The sequence below is a fragment of the Microcaecilia unicolor genome, chromosome 6 (assembly GCF_901765095.1).
Source record: "Microcaecilia unicolor chromosome 6, aMicUni1.1, whole genome shotgun sequence".
Lineage (NCBI taxonomy): Eukaryota > Metazoa > Chordata > Amphibia > Gymnophiona > Siphonopidae > Microcaecilia > Microcaecilia unicolor.
Genome location: NC_044036.1, coordinates 50,212,150 through 50,239,496, shown reverse-complemented (window position 1 = coordinate 50,239,496; position 27,347 = coordinate 50,212,150). Strand labels below are relative to the sequence as shown.

At 43.2% G+C, this 27,347-nt stretch overlaps 1 protein-coding gene across 1 annotated transcript in view; it reads left to right on the top strand.

The window, feature by feature from the left end:
- LRRIQ3 (leucine rich repeats and IQ motif containing 3) overlaps positions 1-27,347 on the top strand; it is a 111,654-nt gene that overhangs the window by 68,608 nt on the left and 15,699 nt on the right. Inside the window, exons 6-7 of the mRNA XM_030205707.1 lie at positions 2,218-2,359; positions 18,145-18,850. Of these exons, the coding sequence (XP_030061567.1) occupies positions 2,218-2,359; positions 18,145-18,850 (848 nt within the window). The remainder of the gene's footprint in view (positions 1-2,217; positions 2,360-18,144; positions 18,851-27,347) is intronic.

Genomic DNA, 27,347 nt, shown 5'->3' with positions numbered 1-27,347 from the left:
TCAGTGAGCTGCAGGCCCTGGTAGCTCATGCTCCTTATACCAAATTTCATCACAACAGAGTAGTACTCCGCACTCACCCTAAGTTCCTGCCAAAGGTGGTGTCGGAGTTCCATCTTAACCAGTCAATTGTCTTGCCAACATTCTTTCCCTGACCGCATACCCGCCCTGCTGAACGTCAGTTGCACACATTGGACTGCAAGCGAGCATTGGCCTTCTATCTGGAGCGGACACAGCCCCACAGACAGTCTGCCCAATTGTTTATTTCTTTTGACCCCAATAGGGAAACGCACCATCTCCAATTGGCTAGCAGATTGCATTTCCTTCACTTACGCCCAGGCTGGGCTGGCTCTTGAGGGTCATGTCACGGATCATAGTGTTCGAGCCATGGCAGCGTCGGTGGCCCACTTGAAGTCAGCCACTATTGAAGAGATTTGCAAGGCTGCGACGTGGTCATTGGTCCACACATTCACATCACATTACTGCCTCCAGCAGGATACCCGACGCAACAGTCGGTTCGGGCAGTCGGTGCTGCAGAATCTGTTTGGGGTTTGAATCCAACTCCACCCTCCAAGACCCGATTTATTCTGTTCAGGCTGCACTCTCAGTTAGTTGTTCTTCGTAGGTCAATTTCTGTTATGCCCTCGCCGTTGCGAGGTTCAATTGATCTGGGTTCTTGTTTTGAGTGCGCCTGAGAGCTAGGGATACCCCAGTCGTGAGAACAAGCAGCCTGCTTGTCCTCGGAGAAAGCGAATGATACATACCTGTAGCAGGTGTTGTCCGAGGACAGCAGGCTGATTGTTCTCACCTACCCTCCCTCCTCCCCTTTGGAGTTGCGTTTTACTCATTTCTTTACTTGTCATTCAACTAAGCAGGAATGGTCGTGCACGGGCGGGAAGACGGCTGCGCATGCGCGGTGGGCGTGCCCTGCGTGCGGGATCGTCCGCAAAGTTTTCTTCCAGTTGGTGGGGGCTGCCGTGGACGTCAACCCAGTCGTGAGAACAATCAGCCTGCTGTCCTTGGAGAACACCTGCTACAGGTATGTATCATTCGCTTTATCTCACTGTCTTGGGAAATCATTGGTGACAGGTAGACAACTTTGCCCTCAAAGAAAGTCCCTGTCATGGAGAAATCTTTAAAAAAATATTTCGTAATAATCTTGTGTGGAGAAACATGTCTGGGGTAACCTTCAGTCTATGGTGGTTAGATGCTTGTAAGCCGCTCCCAAATGTGGGCTGATCTAACCCTAGATACTCAATGCCAGGGCATGCGCGGTTCTCAGCATTGAATATATGGGTATTTGAACTGACCTGAAAGTTAACCAGGCACCAGCCAATATTCAGACTGGTAACTCAGTGAGCACACAAAGGGTCGGATTCTATATAAGTCGTGGTAAGTAGGGCATATTAAATTGTGTGCATGGTTAGTTTACACATGCTACTCAATTGAGTAACGAGCCAATTAGTGATGATAAATGGCCGATAACAGTCAATTATCATCAATATTTGGCAGTAATTGAAATTTACATGTTCTTCTTTATAGGCAAATTCTAAAAAGATGTAAATTCCATCAAGATTAGCTGAAAAGGGGGCACAACCCATGGGAGGAGTATAGGCATTGTCGGGATGACAATCAGATCTATGCGTGTTGTTATAGAATTCAGGGGAACGTGCGAACATTTAGGCACAGGTACTTACACCGGGCTTTCAGTGACGTAAATGGCCACACCTAAACGTGTACACATTCCCCCAGCCTATGCGCTGTTCTATAAACCATGTCTTACTGTAGATGAGGTTTATAGAATAGCTCTATGCATATCATTCCAGTGCGCTTACATTGTAGACGCCATTTACTGAATCCGACCCATTCTGTGTGCTTGCTGAACTAGTTAGCAACTGAATATTGCCACAAACCGGCTAAGTGGTGGCTGTGCTCAAGCTTCGCAGCAGACCACCCTTAACCTAACTGGTTAGAGAATGGCTGGTTAGTGGAGATATTCAACAGCACTACCTGGTTAAGTGTTACTGAATATCGGCAGCCTCTCCTACCTGGTTAAACGCTTTTGAATATTGACCCTGTAATATTTTAGAGGTATGAAATTGGGTGAAAAAGAGTTGTGTGAAAGGCACATTACAAAGTATAATAACTGTACAGATTAAAACTGCATTATTCCTTGGCTTGGAAACATTACTAATTCCATGAATGTTATTTTATGTATAGATTGAGGATGACGAAAATTGTATGAAAGATATTCCTAGCTTCAGTTTTCTTGATCAAGTACATGCTTGCTGCATTATACTAAAACCAAAGGAAGAAAAGAAGAAAAAGCAGCCAAAGAAATATAGCCACCTGATATCAAAAGGTTAGCAACATTATGAGGTAAACTGTTTATTAGATGGAAAAGGAGAAATATCAGAAAAAAAGCCCAAAATAAAACTTTCCAGTAATGTTACACTATAATTTAGAGTTATGAAAGAGCAGTTTGGGGCCCTTTTACTGGACTGTGGTAAAATTTGCAGTTACTGTGGCTTAATGCAGGACTTTACTGCACAGTATTTGCAAATTTCATTTAACACCTATTGAGGGCATTCCCACTATTTTCTGTTGCAGGTTGTGCCCCCGGTTAATGCAAAAGCACTTAGCGCCACCTGTTTAGGAGACAGTATGTGGTCTAGTGTTAGGCAGTTAGCATACAATAAGTGCAGCACGTTACTTCCCCGGATTTCATATGCGTCATTGAAAGTTGGGCACTCAGATTTGGGTGCAGAGCACAGATGCATGTGTAAATTAGTCAACTAAGTGCTAACAGGTTAATTAGGGTTAATTGGCACTAATTTTGATTTATGGACTCATTTGCCTTCATGTTATTTTATTTATTTATTTAAGTCCACCTATTAACTAGGTGGGTTACAAAGAAACAAATACAATAATGTTACAAAATCACGTACAAAAGACATAATCAGCATATATATATATATATATATATATATATATATATATATATATATATATATATATATATATATATATATATATATATATTACTCTTTCATCTTTACAAAATACAGAGAGACTAACCCCCCTTGTTTACTAAGCCATGCTAGTGGCTGGCAGTGTGCTATGCCTATTCAAACAAGTGCCTTAATCTGTTTCTTAAAAGTGTCAACTTCTGCAACAAACGAAGTCTCAATGGTAATTCATTCTATTTATTTATTTATTTATCTATTGCATTTGTATCCCACATTTTCCCACCTCTTTGCAGGCTCAATGTAGCTTACAATACATCATAAATAGTGGAGGTTATAAGAAATAAGCATTTAGGATTACAGAAGGATCTTGGGTAACATGATAGTGATAAAGTTTGATATTAGTATAACAAGCAAATGTTCTAAGACAATTCTGGATGTATGTAGAGGAATTCATATTTGTTTTTTTGGTATGCCTTGTTAAAGAGATGGGTCTTCAGTAGTTTGCGGAAGTGAGTTAGTTCATAGATCATTTTTAAGTTGCGCGGCAGCGCGTTCCAGAATTGTGTGCTCAAGTAGGAAAAGGTTGACGCATGCGTTAGTTTGTATTTTAGACCTTTGCAATTGGGGAAATGAAGATTGAGGAAAGTGCGGGATGATTTTTTAGCATTCCTGGGTGGTAAGTCTATCAGGTCTGACATGTAGACTGGGGCATCTCCGTGAATGATTTTGTGGACTAGGGTACATATTTTGAACGTGATGTGTTCTTTAAGATGGAGCCAGTGTAGCTTTTCTCTTGGGGTTTAGCACTTTCATATTTTGTTTTACCGAATATGAGTCTAGCTGCCGTATTCTGGGCTGTCTGTAGTTTCTTGATAATTTGCTCTTTACAGCCAGCATAGAGTGCATTGCAGTAGTCTAAATGACTGAGTACCATTGATTGTACCAGGTTACGGAAGACAGCCCTTGGGAAGAAAGGTCTTACTCTTTTTAATTTCCACATTGATTGGAACATCTTCTTGGTTGTGTTTTTCGCACAACCAAGTTTACCCACTTGGGCTGTGTATTTTCAGAACGTAATACTCGTGTAGGCTTATAGCATTGCAACACCTTCCTAAAATACACATGAAATGAATCATACATAGTCTTAAAAACCAATAATAGCAATTTAAAACAAACTCTATAGGCAATTGGCAACCAGTGAAGAGCTTTCATTACACCGGAAACAGACTCAAAACATCCCAAGCATGCTGAAAAGGCTATTACAATAGTCCAATTTTGTAAGCACTAAACTCTGAACCACAATCTGAAAATCATTCTTTGGCAATAACTGTTTTAACTTACTCAAAATTTTCAACAGAAAAATTTAGAAACTTGGGCTTGCATAGACAATTGCGAATCAATGATAATACCCAAACTTGTAATCTGGTTCTTAATAATTTTATAACTCTGGGTGCCCAAAAGGAGGCGTTGCCATGAGAGGGGCATGGGCAGGTCTGGAACGTTCCAGATATTTGGGTTCAGTGTTATAGAATACCGGGTTTCCATGCCCAACTTGTACATCCTGATGCACATCAGGTTTCAGTTGGCGTAAGTCCTCGCACCCAAGATTGGGTGTGGGAGTCTGTTCCAAGTGCTCTTCTATAAAGGGCACTCAGCAGTTTATGCGCTGTAACTGTTAAATTACTGCAAAGCCCCTTAACATGGCTCTGTGCTAGCAGTTATCACTTGGTAAACCATGTGTTAAGTGCTTAATACACTTTAGTAAAAGGGCCCCATTTTATATCTTTTAATATTAAAGTGACTGACTACTGCTCGCAGCCAGTCCTGAATCTCTGCAGGGACATCTGTAACAACTGCATAGCCAGGCAAATCTTGCTGAAATAGCTCTTTATTCCTTCTCCTGGTGTGTTAGTTCAGTTACAGCATAATTCATTCCCTGTAACTACATTGCAAACTGTTTATGCAAAACATGTGGCTGACCCCAAATTTTAAGCTGCTACCAGAACTCCCTACTTGGTTGTATACTAGTACACTGTTAAACCACTAGCATTAGGCTCTCCATTCCTTACTTCCTGAACTCCTAGATTCCATGCCCAGATTTCCTGCAACTATTATGATACCTGCCATTTCTGGTAGCTGTGAATGCCCATTTTACATAGGTCAATGAGAGGGGAATTAAAACACCCAGGTTCTCCCCACATTTTTCAAATGGTTCTGTAAACATGAACTCTTTTGTAAACTATTGAGAAGGATGCTGGCAGATACATGGGTATTTGCTAGCATGGTCCATGAGGAACAGTGATTCTAAGATTGCCAACCAGTCAGTATTTGGTTGGCCTGGATGGTTTTCATATAGAGGGTAACCGACAACCAGCAGGTCAGAAAATCAGCCAATGCAAGTGCCAGTTTTCTGCCAACTGTTGGTTTCTCTTCCACTGGAGCCTCTTTGAGCTCGATATTCAGCTGTTGGCGGGTAATGCTTTTGTTGTCCGCCATTGGTGCTAAACCCAGATATTCAGTGCTGTTTTGGACAAACGTGTCCACATTGAAATTATATATGTCATTCAATGTTCATTATTTTACCTGTTTACTGAAGCAATGATCCAGGAGGTGGAACGGAAGGGGGGGGGGGGGGGAGGGCGGGATTAGAATGTGGTATTCAAAATGTTGGCAACCCTAACGTGTGATTCTATTTAAGAAAATGAAAAAAGAACATCCAGTTCTCTTTTCTTTGTGGTGCTACAGTCAGGAGCATTGGGGGTTACTGGCTACAGCAACAAGATAGTGGGCCCCAAGTATGGCTCACTCACTTCCTGAGGTCTAGTTTGAGACAGAAGCAATCCCCAGTCACTCCTGTCCCGTCAACCACCTGGGATCAAAATAGCAGCTCAAAGTCCCTAGTGATAGTCTTGTAGTGCTACCGCTGGGGGTCAAGCTACCAAATCAGGGTGTATGCTTATTTGGCAGCTTGACCTCTACAGCTAGTACTGTGAGGCTACTACTAGGGCAGGGGTGGGCAACCTGCAGCTTGCCAATAGTGATTGTAAACTATTGAAACAACAGAAAAAAAACCCTGAAATGAATATATATCCTTAGTGTGTATTGAGTGGCAAGTGCACTGAGCAAGCCCCCCTCATCAATTTTCAGCAGGTCCCCCTAGTACACTATGAGGCATATTTTCAAAGCACTTAGCCTCCCAAAGTTCCATAGAAACCTATGGAACTTAGCCTCCCAAAGTGCTTTGAAAATATGCCTCTATGTTGAGATAGACTGATGAAAGAAATGCTGTGGTTCTTAAGTTGATATTATGCTGTGGTTCTTATTGATATTATTTTTCCTCCTGAGTTGCTTCAGTCGCTGGGTCTGCTGCTGTTAATTCTACTTAAGATTTATTCCAATGAATTCAAATGCTGAGCTATTCAAAACATCAGCATTATAGGAACAGTGTTGTGATTAATCTGAAAGGAAGTGATGACTGACTGGGTACAGAAAATTTGACCTTTTAATGACAGGCACCCTGAAGCAGGAATTATGAATACAAGGAAGAACTAGATGCTGAGATATAGAAATATACTGTTTACTAGAGCTGTCCCGAATAGCATATTTTACTATTTGTCCGAATACGAATAATGAAAAATATTATTTGGCTGAATACAAATACCGAATACAAATAATTGACATTGAGCTTTAACATAACAAATAATAAAAGAAGCAACGTGAAATCATAGATCAAGTGTTTATTTCAGTAGGATTTAGTATAGTAGAGTCCCAGATTATTTGTATTTGAATTTAAAACACTATTCAGCTGAATACAAATAATGTATTTGGGGCTGAATTAAATCGAATATGAATATTTGGTACAGCCCTACTGTTTACTATAAAATGCACTGTAAAATTCTATCAAGAATACATTTATTCCTGAGGATTTCTTTTAAAACCCCACTTTAAACCCTTGTATCTCACTACTTGCTCATTTTTCTCATCCTCAAGTAGCTAATATGGAGGTGAAGCTTTTTGTGTTCAGTTGCTAATTTTATATTTTATTTACATGGTGTAGGTGGATTGTGTATCTGTCTGCTGAATTTTTAAAATGTGCTCATTTCTGTGGATACATTATTTTAAAAATTGATTTCATGTACTGAACATAATTTCACTCGGGGGGGGGGGGGAGGAGGGGGTCTTTTACTAAAGATTAGCTCAAGTTATCTGCAGCAGCGCCCATAGGAATAAAATGAGCCCTGCTACAGATAACTCAAGCTAATCTTTAGTAAAAGACCCCTTGATGTCTTTACACATTTTGGTAGGTTCTCTTATTGTAAATTTCGAAGGCCGATTACAGAACAGAGACTGAGAGATACCCTGGAAGTTGATATGCAGGGTGGAAATATAGAGGCCACTAACACAGAGTTAACACGTGGAAAGTTTACCACATGACTGGGGTTTTCTGGTATTTTGCCTGTTTCTGTGCGTTAAACCATGCATTGCTACATTTTTCAGATTTTTCACTTAAGGGGCAAAGCATGGGCCAAGAGTGGGTGTGAAAGAGTTAGCCAGTTAGCGCATTACATGTACCGCGTGCTAACTGGCTAGCACAAAATTATAGCAGGACCACTTACCACCTCCTAAATAGGAGTTGGTAAGTGATTCAGCATTAACTCTCAGCAGGTACCATGGGAATATTAACACACAACCTCACTAAAAAATATTGGGAATGCCTCCAAAAGGTGCCATGTAAAATTTGCAGTTACTGTATGGTAAAATTCCGCATGAAGCTATGGTAACTGCAAATTGTAGCATATTTTAGGAAAACAGCCCCGTATTTTGAAAACTCGAGCACTGTTCAGCATTTCAAGGAATAAATCAGGAAACTATCCTATATAATAATTCTCACCTCCAACGTTCTAAAACCTGGCTGCCTGTGTCCGTAACTTTCTTGGTCTCCAAAGCCTCAGCTGACGTCACTGCACCCATTATGCTGTCAAACCAGGGGGAAAAAAACTCTCTGCTGATCCTGTTTCCCCCCCCCCCCCCCACACACACAACTGGCTTGCGAAAATAGTTGCCCGCCAAAACCCAAACTTAACAGGCTCGAGACTACCTGACGGTAAGAACAATCGCAAATTGCACATCACGACAAGGATAAAAGGAATTTTTAAAAAACCAGCATAAGCAGCACAAACCAGCGTCTCCTGTGCTGTTGCCGAGTAATGCTGTCCAGCCTTAGACAGCATTACTTGGCAACAGCACAGGAGACGCTGGTTTGTGCTGCTTATGCTGTTTTTTTAAAAATTCCTTTTATCCTTGTCGTGATATGCAATTTGCGATTGTTCTTACTTAAGAAAGATACAGACTAGCCCCTGACGTAGCCCTTTTGTTGGGCGAAACACGGCCTGTGTCGGGCAATTGTCTAATATACGGTACCTTCAATAAAGTATTTTGGATATTATACTGATCTGCTGGTTTATTCTCCACCTAGACAAAAATGCCAGCATATGCCGATGATGTGCTTTTTTTATTTGTCAGATCCTTATGATGCTATTGTGTATCTCATTACTTTAATTTCACAATTTTTTTTCCTTTTCTGGGTGTGTGATAAATTGGAATAAGACAGAGGTAATGCATCAATATTATCAATCTTTAGAAAAACAATTGGTTAAGTATTTTCTGGACTAACAAAACACCTAGAATTGCATTGATTAAAATGAAATTACCTAAACTTAATGGTGGTGTTAACTTTCCAGATTTTATTTTATATCATATGGCTTTCATTTTGAGGCATGCTGCTTGCTGGTTACGAATAGTTGAAGGTTGGCTGGCGCCGCAACGAAAAAGCAATTGGAGCCGGCCAAAATCGGCTTTTGATAATACCGATTTGACCGGGATTGAGAGATCACCGGCAATCTCCTGAGATGTGAGTGCATTACTACAAGATGACAAATCCTCTTTTGCGAAGTACCTCATGAGAGACTCCTGCGAAAATTAAGGAGTCATGGGATTGGAGACAGTGTCCTTCTGTGGATTAATAATTAGTTATTGGACAGAAAACAGAGGGTAGAGTTAAATGGCCATTTTTCTCAATGGAGGTGGGTGGAGTGCTGCAGGGATCTGTACTGGGACCGATGTTACTTAACATATTTATAAATAATGTGGAAATTGGAACGACGAGTGAGGTGATTAAAGTAAGCAATGTGTTGCAGTAGTCTGTGAAAGAACTACTGCATGAATAATAATGCGCAATGTGTCTTTGTCCAGCAAATGCTGTACAGACCGAAATTGTTTCAATTAAACAAAAAATTTCAATTAAACAAAAAACCACCAAAGGCACATGGGATCTATTAATACCTCCAACACGTTCAATTTTTGGGAAATCCATTAATAACGGGACAGAAGAACTTGTACATACCAAACTGCAAAACATGCAGGTTCATGTTCAGAGTCAGAGCTTGCAGGGAGGGGGTGGGAATGGGGTCAGAGCTTGTGGGGATGTGGTGGGGATGGAGTTTGAGCTTGCGGGGTTGGGGATAAACTTTGTCCCTGTGTCATTCTCTACCTGAACTTCAGTGTCAATATGGGTGAAGGTGCTGAACTATGGACTTACACTAACATTCTATAGCAAAAGTCACATGCATAATTGCTGATATGGAATTTTCAATTAATGCCCAATTTCCCAAGGTCTTACTTTGGCAGCCCATAGAGAATTACCCCCCCACCCTAAATGTAACTTTGAGACTGATATGCAATCACACACAAACATGGAAAGCGCAATGCCAAAGTGGCACCTTTAGTAACATAGTAACATAGTAGATGACGGCAGAAAAAGACCTGCACGGTCCATCTAGTCTGCCCACGATAAACTCATATGTGTATACCTTACCTTGATTTGTACCTGTCTTTTTCAGGGCACAGACCGTATAAGTCAGTCCAGCAGTATTTCCCGCCTCCCAACCACCAGTCCCGCCTCCCATCACTGGCTCCGGCACAGGCCCCGTATAAGTCTGCCCTCCCCCATTCTAGCCTCTCAACCACCAACCCCTCTTCCCCCCGCCACCCAATTTCAGCTAAGCTTCTTTGGATCCAATCCTTCTGCACAGGATTCCTTTATGCCTGTCCCACACATGTTTGAATTCCGTTACCGTTTTCATCTCCACCACCTCCCGCGGGAGGGCATTCCAAGCATTCACCACCCTCTCTGTGAAGAAATACTTCCTGACATCTTTCCTGAGTCTGCCCCCCTTCAATCTCATTTCATGTCCTCTCGTTCTACCGCCTTCCCATCTCTGGAAAAGATTCGTTGGCGGATTAATACCTTTCAAATATTTGAACATCTGTATCATATCACCCCTGTTCCTCCTTTCCTCCAGAGTATACATGTTCAGGTCAGCAAGTCTCTCTTCATACGTCTTGGAACGCAACTCCCATACCATCCTCGTAGCTTTAAGTTTAAGTTTAATGTTGTTTTTGATATACCGCCTTTGCTTTATTAGGTCAAAGTGGTTCGCAGTATCTCTCTATATAAAACGCACCTCCAACGTTCTAATGAAGCCTCTCTTAGCCAACATTCTAAAAGTGAAGGGGGTGAGATCGCATTGTGTCTGCCCCGCCCACGCGTCAAACGTGATGACGTCGAGGGCGGAGCAATGACACTCAACCAATCGCATCGCTCGGCAGCGAAGCGTCAGGGAAGGAGGCGGCGCTCTCGACATCTAGCCTTCCCTTCGCTGTGTTCCGCCTTCTTCTGACGTCAAGGATGACATCAAAAGAAGGCGGAACACAGCGAAGGGAAACCTAGACGTCGGGAGCACCACCTCCTTCCCTGACGCTTCGCTGCCGGAACCGCCACGGAGGTAAATTTAAAAACAAGAAGAAAAAAAAAACACGCATGTTGGGGGGAGAGAAGAGGGTGGCCAGTAAAGTACAACAATGGGAGCGGGAGGGCAGGGGAGAAACGACGGCATGGATGCGAAGGGGGGGGGGGGAGAAGAGGGCGGGCCAGGCTGGGACATGGGAGAGAGAGGAGCATGGATAGGGATGAATGGAGGGGCCAGGTGACAAAGGAGCATGGATGGGCATGGATTGGAAGGGCAGGACTCAGGGAGAGGGGAATTGCTGGATAGGGATGAATGGAGGGGACAGATGGCCATGGATGCATATGGATTGCAGGGCAGGCCTCAGGGAGAGAGGGGAATTGCTGGATAGGAATGAATGGAGGGGGCAGGTGACAGAGAAACATGGATGGCCATGGATTGGGAGGGCAGGGCTCAGGGAGAGAGGGGAATTGCTGGAAAAGGATGAATGGAGGGGGCAGGGGACAGATGGCCATGGATGGATATGGATTGCAGGGCAGGCCTCAGGGAGAGAGGGGAATTGCTGGATAGGGATGAATGGAGGGGCCAGGTGACAGAGGAGCATGGATTGGACTCACACTTTCACTCTGACTCTCAAACAGTCACTCTCACATACACTCTCCCAAACATACACACTCCGAGGAAAACCTTGCTAGCGCCCGTTTCATTTGTGTCAGAAACGGGCCTTTTTTACTAGTACATTAATAAAATAGTAAATGGAAAAAGAATGCCAATAATTGACAGGGAAGAGATTACATGCAAAAGAGTTCCCACTCTGATTCAAAGCCAGAAAGGCTTTATGTTGTTCCCGAGTGGGCTTAGAAATGTCTGGAAAGAATGAAATTTTAGAACCCATAAAAGCAGCAGATTGATTCCAGAAATAAATCTTATCTGGCTCTAAGGCAAAAGTCACTAACAAAGTTCTATGGGAGATCAAGCAAAGGTGAGAGCCTTCCAACAATGTTGTAATATTCAAGATATCTACTGAAACAGCTTCTAAATTTGGAATGATCTGATCTCTCTTGTATATTACTTGAGGCAGTGGGAATATAAAATATTTTTATAGTAGGTGGTATAGATTCTCTATAATATCTCCATAACATCTCCACAGGAGATACAAGGTCGTTTATTAGAAAATTAAGAAATCTCAAAATTAAGCCGCTTAGTAAAATTCTCAAAGCTCTCTGGTTTCCTTCAAGTTGCAGACTAATTGTTATGCTGTGAGTCCCTGTGCCCAGCGAAGCACAGATGAGACAAGCTTGGACCTGAGCTCCGCAGGACGGCCAAACAATCCCGATGTCACGTCGGTGGCCGTGACCACCCTCAGACTTACCTCATTTCTGGGGGCCAGCGGCTGTGCTGGCTTCTCTCTGTGTTTGTGTTAGTCTTGTCTCTGTCCTGGTGTGCTGGCTGCTTCCAGCATGAACCTGATTGCTTCACTAGACCTCACCTGTGTGGGCTATGCCTCTCTAGGGAGCCAGCATCTAAGATGGCTGCCACCGGCTCTATGCCAGCTTCCAAGATGGCTCCTGCTTGTCTTTCTTGTGGGCTCACTTCCTATGTGTGTCAAGCCTCTCTTTGGGGTCAAGGTACTTCCTGCTTCTGTCCTGCTGCTGGTGACCTCATCAGTGAGAGCCTTCATAAGGAAGTGCTGTGCTGGCATTCTGGGCCTTTGCATAGGTGTTATGCTCTTAGGCCAGGTCAGGTTAGTAAGTGTCTGCTGCACTACTGCTTAGCCTTTCTCTGGGTTCCAGCCCAGCTTTGCTCTGTGTCTGTGTCTGTTGTCTTCCTATGGGGAGTTCTTCCCTGCTTCTGCGTGTCTGAGGACTGTGGGTCCTTCCTAGCTTACCCTGTGTTTGGAGGGAAGCCTCTGTTCCTGGCTTACTCTGTGTTTGGGGTGAAGCCTCTGTTCCTGGCTTACTCTGTGTTTGGGGTGAAGCCTCTGTCCGTGTTTGTTCTCTGTCTGCATGTGAAGCCTCAGCCTTTGTGATTTCCCACTTGGTGTGGGGAGCGGCTGTGGCTTCAGACCCTTGGCCTGTTCTTCCTGGTTTACTCTGTTCGCTATGTTGCCTATCATGAACCCTGCTTGTATATCCTGTGTGCATATCCTGAACCCTGCTTGTATATCCTGAGTGTATATCCTGAATCCTGTATCTGTCTAGCTAGTGTGTATTTCCTGGGTGATTATTCCTGTATCCTGTCTCCACCTAGCTAGAGGGTTTACCCTGTGGGTATTCCCGCATCCCTGTTCTGCCTAGTGTGTTTGCTGCCCTAGTCCTTGCTCCTGCTAGCTTCTGTACGCCTTGTGTTCCTTGGTCTGTCTTCTGGGTCTTGCTAGTGGCTGTGGTGCAGCACACTGTCTGAGTCTAGTTCTGTGCCCTGTCGCCCTCGTGTATCCCAGACCCAGGGTGGGTCCTCTGGATCTTCAGTTCCTGCCTTATCCTGCAAGTCCTGCCGGCCGCCTGCACTTCGGAGCTCAACTCAGGAGGAACGGTGGCTAGGTGCAGGTGAAGCTGTTCCTGTCTCATCTGTTCTAGTCGCCTGCCTTGAACTACTGCAGTCCAGAGTTCCAGTACTGCTCTTCTGTGTTTCCAGTCCCGAGGTGGTCTTGCCTGCCGCTGCCGCTCCTCGGCAGTGGCCCAAGGGCTCACGAACTCCAGTCCTGCCTCGAGGACCTGACAGAATGCCAAGGCCCTCGAGAACACGACACCCGAGACTTCACCTGGAGCGACCCCTTCCCCCGGGGGTTGAGCCCCCAGGACTGAGGGCCGACAGGACTTCCGAACTCCAACCGGGAGTGGTCAGACGAAAGGCAAGAGTCGAGGCAGGCAGCAAACAAAGAGGTGGTCCGGAGTCAGGCAATGGTCAAGGCAGGCAGCAAACAAAGAAATAGTCAGGATTCAGACAATGGTCAAGGCAGGCAGCAAACAAAGAAGTAGTCAAGATTCAGGGAATGGTCAAGGCAGACAGCAAACAAAGAAGTAGTCAGAATTCAGGCAATGGTCGAGGCAGGCAGCAAACAAAGAGGTGATCAGGATTCAGGCAATGGTCGAGGCAGGCAGCAAACAAAGAGATGGTCAGGATTCAGGCAATGGTCAAGGCAGGCAACAAACAAAGAGGTGGTCAGGATTCAGGCAATGTTCAAATCCGCAAAACAACGGGAAACACCACGAACTCCACCAAAGTAGAAGTCGAAGCAAACTGATGACAGTGTTCTGTTATTAAATAGGCCTCTTATCAGGAGATCCCTGCCACAGCTGACAGGTGAGGAACCTCATTGGGCACACCCATAGGAATAAGCCTCTCAAGATGGCTACCCCTCAGGAACCGATGCAGATGCTCTTCTCAAGATGGCTGACCTTCAGGAACTGATATCGATGAGCCTCTCAAGGTGGCCGCCCCTCAGATGAACCTCTCAATATGGCTGCCGCCAGGAGCAGCAAGGTAGGAGTGTAACACTAATCTACTATAATAATTTGCACCTCCAACGTTCTGAAGCTGACTGCCAGGAAGTTGAAGCCCGGTTCGTAATGTCTGAAGCCTTCCAGTGACGTCACCCTGTTGCCTGGGAAACCGCGACGCATGTCAAGCACAGGCTGTACGAGTTCGCAGAACTCAGAGTACTTGCTGGGTCAACAGGCAGGCAGCAGGCACAAAGTGTAGTCACAGAGCCAGGCAGAGTTCAGCAACGAGGAATCAAGCAGATAGAAAGCAAGTAACAGGGCAAAACAAACACCTACCGAGGTAGAAGCAGAGTGCAGGAGGAGAGATCCGTAGATAAAGTGCTGGCGTCTGACGTCAGCAGGGTTCTAGCAAGAAAGGAAGAACAGCCATAGGGCACAAGGAAGGAGAGGAAATCATCTGGACCAATAGAAAAGGATCAGAGGTAGGCTATGAAGGAAAAGACACCAGATTGGCCAGCAGAGGGGAAAGGGGAGGAGCTGCGAAGACAGGAGTGGTGAATTTGGATGCATCAGTGTCGGAGGGAGGAGACTAGGGAAAGGAGACACCAGATTGGCTAGCAGAGGGAAGAGAGGAGGAGACGCGATGACAGGAGCCACGAATCCGGACGAGTCGGGGCCGAGCCAGTGTGAGGCGAGCTGTGATGCGGAGCGCCAACGAAAATAGCAAAACAGCCCAGCCTGTGTGTGCCGGAGGTGCGCACCACATGGCTACTGCAGCCCAGGCTCCATGTTCCCCAATGACACCACCTGGACAGGGGTAGGACGGAGGGAGGGAGAGAGGGGGCCCTGGAACCTTGCTAGTGCCCGTTTCCTTTCTGTTGAAAACGGGCCTCTTTTACTAGTTTTCAATAGTGAGGGACAGGCAAACTGTGCCAGACTCCAGGTAAATATTGAAGACACAATATTTAAGCTCCACGCCCCACTAGCAGCAATGCAATTGGAAGACTCCCGAACAGCTTAGAGGGAACAGTGTTGAGCAGCAGTTCTTGAAAAAGGTTTGAGGAAAGCATGGCGTTCTTGTTCTGTCAAAACAAAGCTGCTGCCTTGATGGCATCAAAGCTGAGGTTCAAGCTGGTTCAGCCGATCCTCAAAGCTCATTTTCTGCCTGCAGGAGGAGGCACATCAACACCAAGGCCTTGAACTTCAGAGTTGATGCCAACTACACTGATGTCGATCTTCAGTTATCAGGTAAGATAACTGCACATTGAAGATCTCTAGTGACTCGACACCCATGGCTCAGGCCACACCAAGGGGTCAGTTGCTCAAGATAGGCAGAGACTCAGATATTTATGTATTTCCACAATTTCTAGACTACACTATCCCAAGTACAAGGTGGTTTATAACTCTGCATACATAACATAAATCAATAAAATGATCTAACTTACAATAACACATAAAATCAAAACATATAATAAAACATACAATAAAACACAGATCTGGTTAAATGCAAAGTTTATGCAGTGTAGCCATAAGCAAAGAAGACTCTGCCAAAATTAATTTAAAAGCTGTTTGAAACAGAAAAGCTTGCCTGACCAATTTACTTCAATTCTTTGAAGGAGTAAGCAAACATGTGGACAAAGGGGAGCCGGTTAATATTGTGTATCTGGATTTTCAAAAGGCGTTTGACAAGATACCTCATGAAAGGCTACAGAGGAAATTGCAGGGTCATGGGATAGGAGGAAACGTCCTATTGTGGATTAAAAACTGGTTGAAGGATAGGAAACAGAGAGTGGGGTTAAATGGGCAGTATTCACAATGGAGAAGGGTAGTTAGTGGGGTTCCTCAGGGGTCTGTGCTAGGACCGCAGCTTTTTAATATATTTATAAATGATTTAGAGATGGGAGTAACCTTCAAGGTAATTAAATTTGCTGATGACACAAAGTTATTCAAAGTCGTTAACTCGCAACAGGATTGTGAAAAGTTACAAGAGGACCTTACGAGACTGGGAGACTAGGCGGCTAAATGGCAGATGACGTTTAATGTGAGCAAGTGCAAGGTGATGCATGTGGGAAAAAAGAACCCGTATTATAGCTATTGGGTGATTGGGTGTCCTACCATTGGTCCCTTTAAATCAAAGCCCCCCCCCCCCACACCCGTGCACCTGCATGTGCCAAGGGGAAACCGCATCAGCTGGTGCCACGAGCAGTATTGAGGGAGGAATCCACGTGACATGAGGCCCCAGAAGCAGCAGCTATAGAAATGCTAAATAGTAGTAGTAGTAGCTCGAGCAGCCCACCACGCCATGGAGATGGCCTAGAGGGACGCCATGGAACCTGACCCCAACAACCACTGATGAAGGAAGGTGAACTGGGGTGCAGGGCACGGCTATGGCCATGAGAAACTTCTTGCCAACTGGGAGATAATTATACATGCAACACTCATTGCAAAATATTGTTTAGCACCCTGTTCGCTTCCAGAGTGCTGGCTGCACCTTCATATTGGTGAGTTGTTTTGTTATTTAAATCACTTGGAATGGGCAACATTATGTGAACTGCTTGGAATGGGCAGCATTGATTGTAAAGTGGCATGTACATTTTTACTAAAGATAAAAATACGTATCCTTATAAGTGGGTGATGTTATCTAACAAATCCCCTCATAGGAATAGCTTTAAAGCCTCAGAACAAGTCGAAGATAAATCCATCTCTGTTCAACCTTAGGTTTTACTTTATGCAGGGCTTCTGTTCAAGCCTTCCATCAAGCCACCCACAGTGTCATGGGATTTCAATGTTGTTTTAACCCAGCTGAAGAAAGCTCTTTATGAGCCACTAGATAAATGTCACCTGAAAAACCTGACCTGGGAGCATTGGAGCCGTCTCTGTGGGTGCTTGAGCACCCCCAATATTGAGAAAATTCCTTGTATGTGCCCAGGGAGGGGTTATTTCCATTGGGCTTACCACCCTCAATAATTTTGAAAAGTTGGCTCCTATGCCTGGGAGGTCCTGTTTATGGTGGCAGTAATTTCAGCCAGCAGGGTAAGTGAGCTCCAGCCCCTAGAAGCTATCCACCTTACACAAAGTTTTTCAACAATAGAGTGGTCTGGCACACACATCCTAAGTTCCTTTATAAGATATTGTTGGACTTCCATCTTAACCAGTCAGTTGCTCTACCAACACTTTTTTTCCAAAACCTCATGCCCGCAAAGGTGAAAGAGAGTGCACTGCACACTTTGAACAGCAGAGAGCCTTGGTCTTCTATGTGGAGCAGACTAAAGCACATAGAAAGTCCAAGTTTTATTTGACCCAAACAGGATAGGGACTGCCATCGGCAAACACATTTTCATATTGGCTAGCAGACTGCATTTCCTTCAGTTATGCCCAAGCAGGTAAGTGGCGGTTAGTGCTTCCTCTGAAATGGCCACACAGCAAGTGCGAACTTATCACACGGCCATCTATTTCTTTGGCCTTTTTACCCGCTGCAGTAAAAAGGGCTATGGCGCACAGCAAAAACATTCACCACCGCTAGTGCAGGGCCTTTTTTACCGCAGCTTAGTAAAAGGGCCCCACAGGTAAGTTTTTGACTCCTAAAGTCAGCTGACTAAAGGCCCCTAACTGAGGTTCCTAAAATCAATTTCTCACCATTTTCTTAATATTGGACTTTAAGCTGGCTATATAAGGTGTTTAATTGATATAATAATTCTTAATATAAATCCAAGCTAGAATAGTATAGTATTTTATAGTCATTATGATAATATATTGTAGCTACTTGGTTTTGTCTAGCCTTAAAGAGGATACTGAACCTGTGGGAAATAAAGTAGATTTTGTTTTTGCATAATCTTCTTTAAGATTTACAACAATATAAATATTTATTACTTCAGTTAACAATGGGATGACTAATTAATGATTTATGATCATTTTGCATTTCTCCTGTAGGACTTACACATTTCAAGGAGGCTGTTTTTAAAGAGGAAAAACTAGAATTTAGACTTCCAGTGTTTAGAGCACCTGTTCTTGAAGGAGATCCAGTGCGGAATATGCTACTGTTGAATCAAGACATAGGAAACGATATTCGCTTTGCTGTTCGCCAGTGTCATTCAATTATCCAGAATACTCCAAAACCAAAAGTCATTTATCAAGCACCAGTTAGTTTGGAGAAGAAAACTTGTGCTAAAATGCATGACTCTGCACGACTCTTGCCATTCTATGCTATAGAAAAAGCCTACAAAGAAAGAGAGAGATATCAGATTAAGGCTGAAAAAGTACGTCGGGTTAAAGAGATATACAGTGAGAAAATCAACGCCAAACAGAATATTGAAACATTTACAAAGAACAAAAGCAAGGAAATTCTGACAAAACATGAAAATGATAGTATGAAACTTCATCAAGCTTTATATCAACGCAAAGTCAATAAATCACAAGAAATTGAGAAAGTGAAACAAAAGTATACTTCTTTTATAAATGACAAGAAAGAAAGAACAGCAGAGAATTTATTAGTTCAGAAATTTAACTCTCAGCGTGTTTCTCTAACAAATGCTGTGCTAAAACATGATAGACTGATGAAGCATTTATATGATATAGAAACAAAACACAGAACAACACCTGTAGCAGAGGAAGAGAAGACATATTGCGTGGTTCCAAGGTATCACAGAGTTTGTAATGTGTAGTGATTTACTCAGGTAGTTCAAAGACGGTTTTTCTGTGAAATTGGAATTTATTCTTAAAAATGTTTGCATGATATATTGAGATCATGTACAGGAGCAAGCACTTCTATTTAAGAAAATTGGGGGTAATTTTATAGGGTACTGCCTAGTTTGAAGCAACAGGAATGCACGCAAAAAGCAGTATTCTAGTCATTTATGAATATACCCCCAGATTCTGTATAGTGTGACTTAAATTGCATGTGCAAATCTGGTCGTATTCTGGATTTGTGCGCAGAATTTAATTAGTTAAGCCAATCAATGCTGATAATTGCCACTTAACAAGCAATTATTTACACTAATTGGCATCAATTAGAATTTGCGCACATAACTGTCTAAAAGTATTCTGTAATGTGATGCTCCTAAATTCTAAGTCACATAGTTGAAAGGAGAGCATGGCCATGGGCATGTCAAGGGCATTTCTAAAATCTATGTGCACTGTTTTTAGAATATGTCCAATCCGTGCACAATTTAGGCATTGGCATTTACACCAAGTTTTACTTGGCATAACTGGCCGTGACTAAATTTAGTCATGCGGATGGATGCTGGGTGTATTCTTTAAACTGTATGAAACTTTAGCTGTATTCTATAAAATTTAAGTACATAAGTAATGCCATACTGGGAAAAGACCAAAGGTCCATCGAGCCCAGCATCCTGTCCCCGACAGCGGCCAATCCAGGTCAAGGGCACCTGGCAAGCTACCCAAACGTACAAACATTTTATACAAGTTATTCCTGAAATTGTGGATTTTTCCCAAGTCCATTTAGTAGCGGTCTATGGACTTGTCCTTTAGGAAACTGGCCAACCCCTTTTTAAACTCTACCAAGCTAACCACCTTCACTACGTTCTCCGGCAACGAATTCCAGAGTTTAATTACGCGTTGGGTGAAGAAAGGTTTTCTCCTATTTGTTTTAAATTTACTACACTGTAGTTTCATCGCATGCCCCCTAGTCCTAGTATTTTTGGAAAGCGTGAACAGACGCTTCACATCCACCTCTTCCACTCCACTCATTATTTTATATACCTCTATCATGTCTCCCCTCAGCCGTCTCTTCTCCAAGCTGAAAAGCCCTAACCTCCTTAGTCTTTCTTCATAGGGAAGTCGTCCCATTCCCGCTATCATTTTTGTCTCCTTTCGCTGCACCTTTTCCAGTTCTACTATATCTTTCTTGAGATGCGGCGACCAGAATTGAACACAATACTCAAGGTGCGGTCGCACCATGGAGCGATACAACGGCATTATAGCATCCTCAAATCTGTTCTCCATACCTTTCCTAATAATACCCAACATTCTATTTGCTTTCCTAGCCGCAGCAGCACACTGAGCAAATGTTTCAGTGTATTATCAACGATGACACCCAGATCCCTTTCTTGGTCCATAACTCCTAACGTGGAACCTTGCATGACGTAGCTATAATTAGGGTTCTTTTTTCCGACATGCATCACCTTGCACTTGTTCACATCAAACGTCATCTTCCATTTAGTCGCCCAGTCTCCCAGTCTCGTAAGGTCCTTCTGTAATTTTTCACAATCCTCTCGCGAGTTAACGACTTTGAATAACTTTGTGTCTTCAGCAAATTTAATTACCTCATTAGTTACTCCCATCTCTAAATCATTTATAAATATATTAAAAAGCAGTGGTCCTGGCACTGACCCCTGAGGAACCCCACTAACTACCCTTCTCCATTGTGAATACTGCCCATTTAACCCCACTCTCTGTTTCCTATCCCTCAACCAGTTTTTAATCCACAATAGGACATTTCCTCCTATCCCATGACCCTCCAATTTCCTCTGTAGCCTTTCATGAGGTACCTTATCAAACGCCTTTTGAAAATCCAGATACACAATATCAACCGGCTCCCCTTTGTCCACATGTTTGTTTACTCCTTCAAAGAATTGAAGTAAATTGGTCAGACTATGCCTAGGCGTATTTCTTTCTGTGTTTCAGGCATCATATATAGAATCTAGCCCATAAGGCCAGATTGAGTAAATGGTGCTGAAAGATAGGTGCCAAAAAGATGCTAGTTTAGTGCAGATATCGTGACTAACATTGGAAGCTGGATTTACACCTGCTGAAATTTGGTGTAATGCTGGTGCCCAAATTGGGCACAGATATGACATTATGTTTATTTTTTATTATAACTTGATATACCGCTCAACTTATTTATTTATTCTGTTAGGTGTTTAGCTACTATACCTTCCATCATCTTAGTTATTAGGGAAATGGATGCAATTGGCCTGTAATTTGTGACTTCTTATGCTTTTTTTTTTGGTATCTTTTTTGAGAGGTGTTAGTAATATGTTTCTTTTGTCCCGTGGGAATAGGCCTTCTTGGAGCATGTAATTAAGGTGGTCTGTGAGTTCAGTGATGAACTGCTTAGGAGGGTCTTTCATGAGATACTTAGGACAGGTATCTAGCTGGCAATGGGCGGAAGAGAACTTTCTGATTTCTTGAGCCACTGTTTAGAAGGGTGAAGTTAGTCCACATATACTCTGCTGGGTATTCCTTGGAATTAGGATCTAGTTTATTTATGAAGGTTTCAGGTTTAGAGCTTCCCTGATGCAGATTTTTGCGTAGGTTGGTTGTTTTTTCTTCAAAGTATCTGGCTAATTTTTCTGCAGGTGGGAGTTTTGTTGTTGGTGTTGTTGCTCTTTTGATGTTGAGTAAGTTGTTCACTAGTTTGTGTAGTTTCTTCATGTCTTTGTAGTCTGCACCCATTTGTTCGTTATAGTATTCTCTTTTGGATTGTCTTATTTTATATTTGTATTTTTTAATAATTTCTCTCCAGGCTTTTAGTGTTTGTTCATTTTTGTTTTTCCTCCAGTTTCGTTCGAGTCTTCAGGATTGTGTTTTTAGTGCTTTTAGCTCTTCATTGAACCAGGGTATTGTGTTGCGGTTTTGTGTTGTTTTGGTTTGTATGGGTGCTATTTTGTTTAGATCTTTGTTACATCTTTTGTCCCATTTTGCGAGGAAGTCAGCGGAGTTAGTTTGTGTTGACCAGTTGTTGTCGTATATTGCTTACCAGGAGGTTGTGGGGTCCACTTTACCTCTTGTTTTGTATGATGTTCGTTCTTGTGAGTGGAACGTTTTTTCTTTCAGCATAAGGTCATAATTAGTCTGAAGTGGTCGGACCATGGTGTATCCTTCCATTGTTTTTCCATTATCGAAAAGGTTAGGTCTGTGGATAGTTTGTATGTTAGAAGATCTTGTGCATGACCTTTATCATGTGTTGATTTTACTTGTGTCCAATGGAAGTCCCACAGTTGAAGAAACTCTTTGCATTCCTGTGTGTAGTTTGAGTTTGTGTTTTCCAGATGTAGATTTATATCTCCTATAATCACCACATTGGGGTTTGCGATGCATGTATTTGATATGAAGTTCATGAGTGTTGCCTGGGCTTCTTTCCAATTTCCTGGGGGTCGGTATAATGTGATACAAGTCAGGTGTGCTAGGAGGGACTTGCTTTGTAACCTGACTGTGGCGATTTCGAGTTTTGGTGTTATTGATACTGCAGTGGTTTCTGAAGTGAAGTTGTCCTTGTGAATTAGGGCTATGCCTCCTCCTCTTTTTCCTGTTCTGGTCCAATGGTTGATTTTGTATCCTGGTGGGCATAGCTCTAGGATTATGGGATTTTCTAGATTGTGAATCCAAGTTTCATTGATGAGGTCAAGGCCATCATGAGTGATCCAGTCTGTTATAGCTTCTGTTTTGTTTACTGACGATCTGGCATTGATGTATCCCACGTGGATCTGTTTGTAAGTTTTTCCTGGAGCTGAGATTAATGGGACATTTATTAATTGTTGTGTGTTCAGTGTGTTGGGAGTGATTGGGTCCTTTCTTGCTGTTTTCTGTGTTTGTTTGAGTGGTAGTGATTTTCCATGGTGAGGTCTGTTTTCAGTCAGTTGGAAGGAATTTGGTCTGGTTGTCTGGCACTGAGTGTGAATTATGGGTATGATGTTTTGTCTTCGTGGCATAGGGCTCCTATTGTGTATATAATGACTAGGATGTATAGTCCTATGATTAGATTTGAGGTTTTCATTTTGTCTAATCTTTTGTTTAGAGGGTTTTTTTTGGTTTGGAAGGTGACATAACTAGTTAAATGCCTTAGAGTGGATGGAGGGAAGTTCCAAGACACACCCAGATCACAACCCCTTGCCATTTGGATGTACTGCAGTGTTAGATGCCCATATCCAGCCTTTGTAAAATTGGGATTTGGACATCCATTCAATATGGTCATCTAATCCCCAGTTTTCAGACATCCCAAAACAAGGATAGATCTTCTAAAATAACCACCATAGCATCAGATGCTAACCACATAAGTCCTTTTGCATATCAACCCCATGAATTTTAAGTGAAAAAAGTTAAGGGGGGGCAATTTTCAACCTGTCTGCCTTTTAAATGCCACACTTAAACTTGAAAATACAGAGAGAGACGTAGCCACACACATTCAGTTGCATGCAAACGTTTATGCACCCCTGGTCAAATTGTTCGTTTCACTGAATTTCCAAGTGAGCAGGAGCTGATACAACTTCTGTATACTACAAAGCTAAATTATAATACATAATTCATCTTTCTTTTCAGTATTTATTTTACAGATTAAAAATGTTAAAAACTGTGAATAGAGAAGGTGCAAGTTTCGGCACACCCTTTCAATCAGTGTTTTGTGACACCTCTTTTGGCAGAAATAAGAGTTTACAAATGATTCCTATGGTCAAATGAAGAGTTTTTCTTGTTTTTGCCTTTGAATGTTTTCCCACTGCTCCTTGAAAAATTCTTTTAGCTCAGAAATGTTCTTAGATTTCTGGCATACACTGTAGGCTTGAGATCTCCCCACAAAGTTTTGGACAGTGCAGGGGTGGTTTATTTGTTAGTATTTATTTTCCGCTTTATCTCCAAATTCTAGGCATATTACAAAACACATATATAATCAATTAAACATATCATTATGTTTAACTCTGTTTTATTGAACCAACATAAGAGCGTAACAGACAACAAACCATTTTCAGGCAAATAAAGTCAGTAATTTTAACAATGAGGGCTACAAAAGCAGACTCCCTCCTCCATATGTCCCCTCCCATCTTCTACACCCCCACCCAACCCCCATCCCTACCCCCGTCCATCAACTGTAATCAAGCCAGAACTATTAACTCATTGGCATTTAAAAAAAGGACTTAGGTTGCCCACTGACTAACCCAACCATAACAACCTATGAGTTAGAGGTGTTAGCTACCCAAAAACCCCTCTCTTTGACCCAAAACAAATTTTTTTACCTCAGAGGGTCTGAACTCTGATAACCCTCCAAGGGTATATGTCTAGGGAATGAATAAAACGAAGGTTCAACAATTAGCCGTGTTAAGGATGAAATACAACAATGATACAGTGTTGATGAAGCGTACTGTGCTCAAGCAAGGCCCCAAGAGGAAAATTATGTCCATGAGTTTACAAAGTACAATGACATGTCAAAATAGAGGGCACCAAGTAAATTAAGAAAACTAACTGATTAACGCGAACTAGAGACTCCCCTAATCTCTCTACCCACCCTCTACTGCCCAGCAGCCCAAACCACCCAGAACACGAAAAGAAGACAAAAGAGAGAGAGAGAGAGTGGAAAAACCCATCACCTCCTAGCAGAGACTCCCTGAGACCCCAAGCCCCGGTGAGAAGGTCTTCTCAAAGAGTATTCAGAACTAAACTTCTAGCCTTGGGGGGAAGTGAAGAAATATAAGACTCTCAAATTGCCAAAAATTTCTGCTTACTTTTAGAAGCACTGCCCACTCCCTGTTTTTTCAGCAACATGTGTTGATGTAAGGAATTTCTGTAGCCCCAATAAGATGTAGAATCAGAAATTGTCCACACTCTAAAAATCGACTTCTTAACCAAAAGAGCTGCCGTACGAATGAACAGACGAGGGCTACTCCATACCCAGGGCAAATCCTCATATTGATCTAAAAACTGTCAGTGGAAAAAGGAACAGACATGCCCAATAAATCCTCGAGATAATGGATCACCTGAGTCCAGAATCTGTGGACAATATAGCATCTCCAAAAAGCATGAAAGAAGGAATTGGAGCAAGTTGAACATTTCAGGCAAAGGGGAGCTACCACGCCCCCACGTGGAACAATTGAGTCGGGGATATGTAGGCACAATGTAAAAGTTTCATTGACATTCCCTTAAATCTGCCATTATTGACAGCTGGGGAATACTAGCAATTAATTTACCTATGTTGAGAGAAGCAGGTGATCTATTTAAATCTTCCTCCCACCTTGCTGACACCATCAAAAACATTTTAGAGGGATAAAATTGAAGGAGAACTGTATAAAGGGCAGAGACCGAAAATCAATTTCTCTCACCCTGTACAAATAGCAGGTGTAGCTTATCCCGATGGTCTGATGTTTAAGGTATGAGATCTAATGAAGCCACATGGAGGGGCATAATTGAATGGGGGCGACTATCTCGGGGCGGAGCAACCCGTATTATCGAAACAAGATGGGCGTCCATCTTTCATTTCGATAATACGGTCGAGGATGCCCAAATCTCAACACTTAGGTTGACCTTAGAGATGATCGTCCTTAGGTCATCCTTCAGCGATAATGGAAACCGAGGACACCCATCTCAAAAATGACCAAATCCAAGGCATTTGGTTGAGGGAGGAGCCAGCATTTGTAGTGCACTGGTCCCCCTTACATGCCAGGACACCAACCGGGCACCCTAGGGGGCACTGCAGTGGACTTCACAAATTGCTCCCAGGTACATAGCTCCCTTACCTTGGGTGCTGAGCCCTCCAACCCCCCCCCCAAAAAAAAAAACCCCACTCCCCACAACTGTACATCACTACCATAGCCCTTAGGGATGAAGGGGAGCACCTATATGTGGGTATAGTAGGTTTGTGGTGGGTTCCTGCTAATGATCCTTCCAACTCTTATATTTCCAAGTTACTCGCTTTAACGTCGTCCTTTAATCTCCAACTATGCTCCACCTCCCCCACTCATCAAAATGGTCACTGTCTTGATCTCATCTTCTCCTCCAACTGTTCACCCTCTAGTTTCCTTGCCTCCGATCTTCCCCTCTCTGATCACCATCTTATAACTTTCACACTTAAATCTCCTCCCTCCCAGTCCCGTCCTATCCTATCTAATTTATCTAGGAATCTTCACGACATTGACCCTTCATCTCTATCCTCCCATGTTTCAAACCTCCTCTCTACTGTGGCACCATCCACGTCTGTCAACGAGGCTGTTTCTTCTTACAACAATACTCTATCCTCTGCCTTAGACACTCTTGCACCTTTGATGACCCGCCCTGTAAGGCGTACAAAACCCCAACCTTGGCTGACTTCTAATATCCGCTACCTACGTTCCTGTACCCGCTCCGCCGAACGCCTCTGGCGGAAATCTCGGGCCCTTGCTGATTTCTTACACTTTAAGTTCATGCTGACCTCCTTCCAATCTGCTCTTTTACGTGCCAAACAGGATTATTATATCCAACTGACCAACTCTCTTGGCTCTAATCCTCGACTTCTCTTCACCACATTGAACTCTCTCCTCAAGGTGCCCCCTCCCCCAACTCCCCCTTCACTATCTCCTCAGACCCTTGCTGAATTCTTTCACAACAAGGTTCAAAAGATAAACCTTGCTTTCTCTACCTCACCAGCTCTCCCTCCACTAGTCCGTTCCCCTCTCTCTCCTTCCCCTCATTCCCTTTCCTCCTTTCCTGAAGTTACTATTGAGGAAACTACACTTCTCCTTTCTTCCTCAAAATGTACCACCTGTTCCTCTGATCCCATTCCCACCCACCTTCTTAATGCCATCTCTCCTACTCTTATTCCTTTATCTGTCACATTCTCAACCTCTCACTTTCCACTGCGACTGTCCCTGCTGCCTTTAAACATGCTGTGGTCACACCTCTCCTTAAGAAGCCTTCACTTGACCCTACTTGTCCCTCTAATTACCGACCCATCTCCCTCCTTCCTTTTCTCTCCAAATTACTTGAGCGTGCTGTTCACCGCCGCTGCCTTGATTTTCTCTCCTCACATGCTATTCTTGACCCATTACAATCTGGTTTTCGCCCTCTCCACTCAACCGAAACTGCGCTTACTAAAGTCTCCAATGACCTATTACTGGCTAAATCCAGAGGTCAATATTCCATCCTCATTCTTCTTGATCTTTCCGCTGCTTTTGACACTGTCGATCACAGCATACTTCTCGATACCCTGTCCTCACTTGGATTCCAGGGCTCTGTCCTTTCCTGGTTCTCTTCCTACCTCTCCCTCCGCACCTTTAGTGTTCACTCTGGTGGATCCTCTTCTACTTCTATCCCTCTGCCTGTCGGCGTACCCCAGGGTTCTGTTCTTGGTCCCCTCCTCTTTTCTATCTACACTTCTTCCCTTGGTTCATTAATCTCATCCCATGGCTTTTCCTACCACCTCTATGCTGATGACT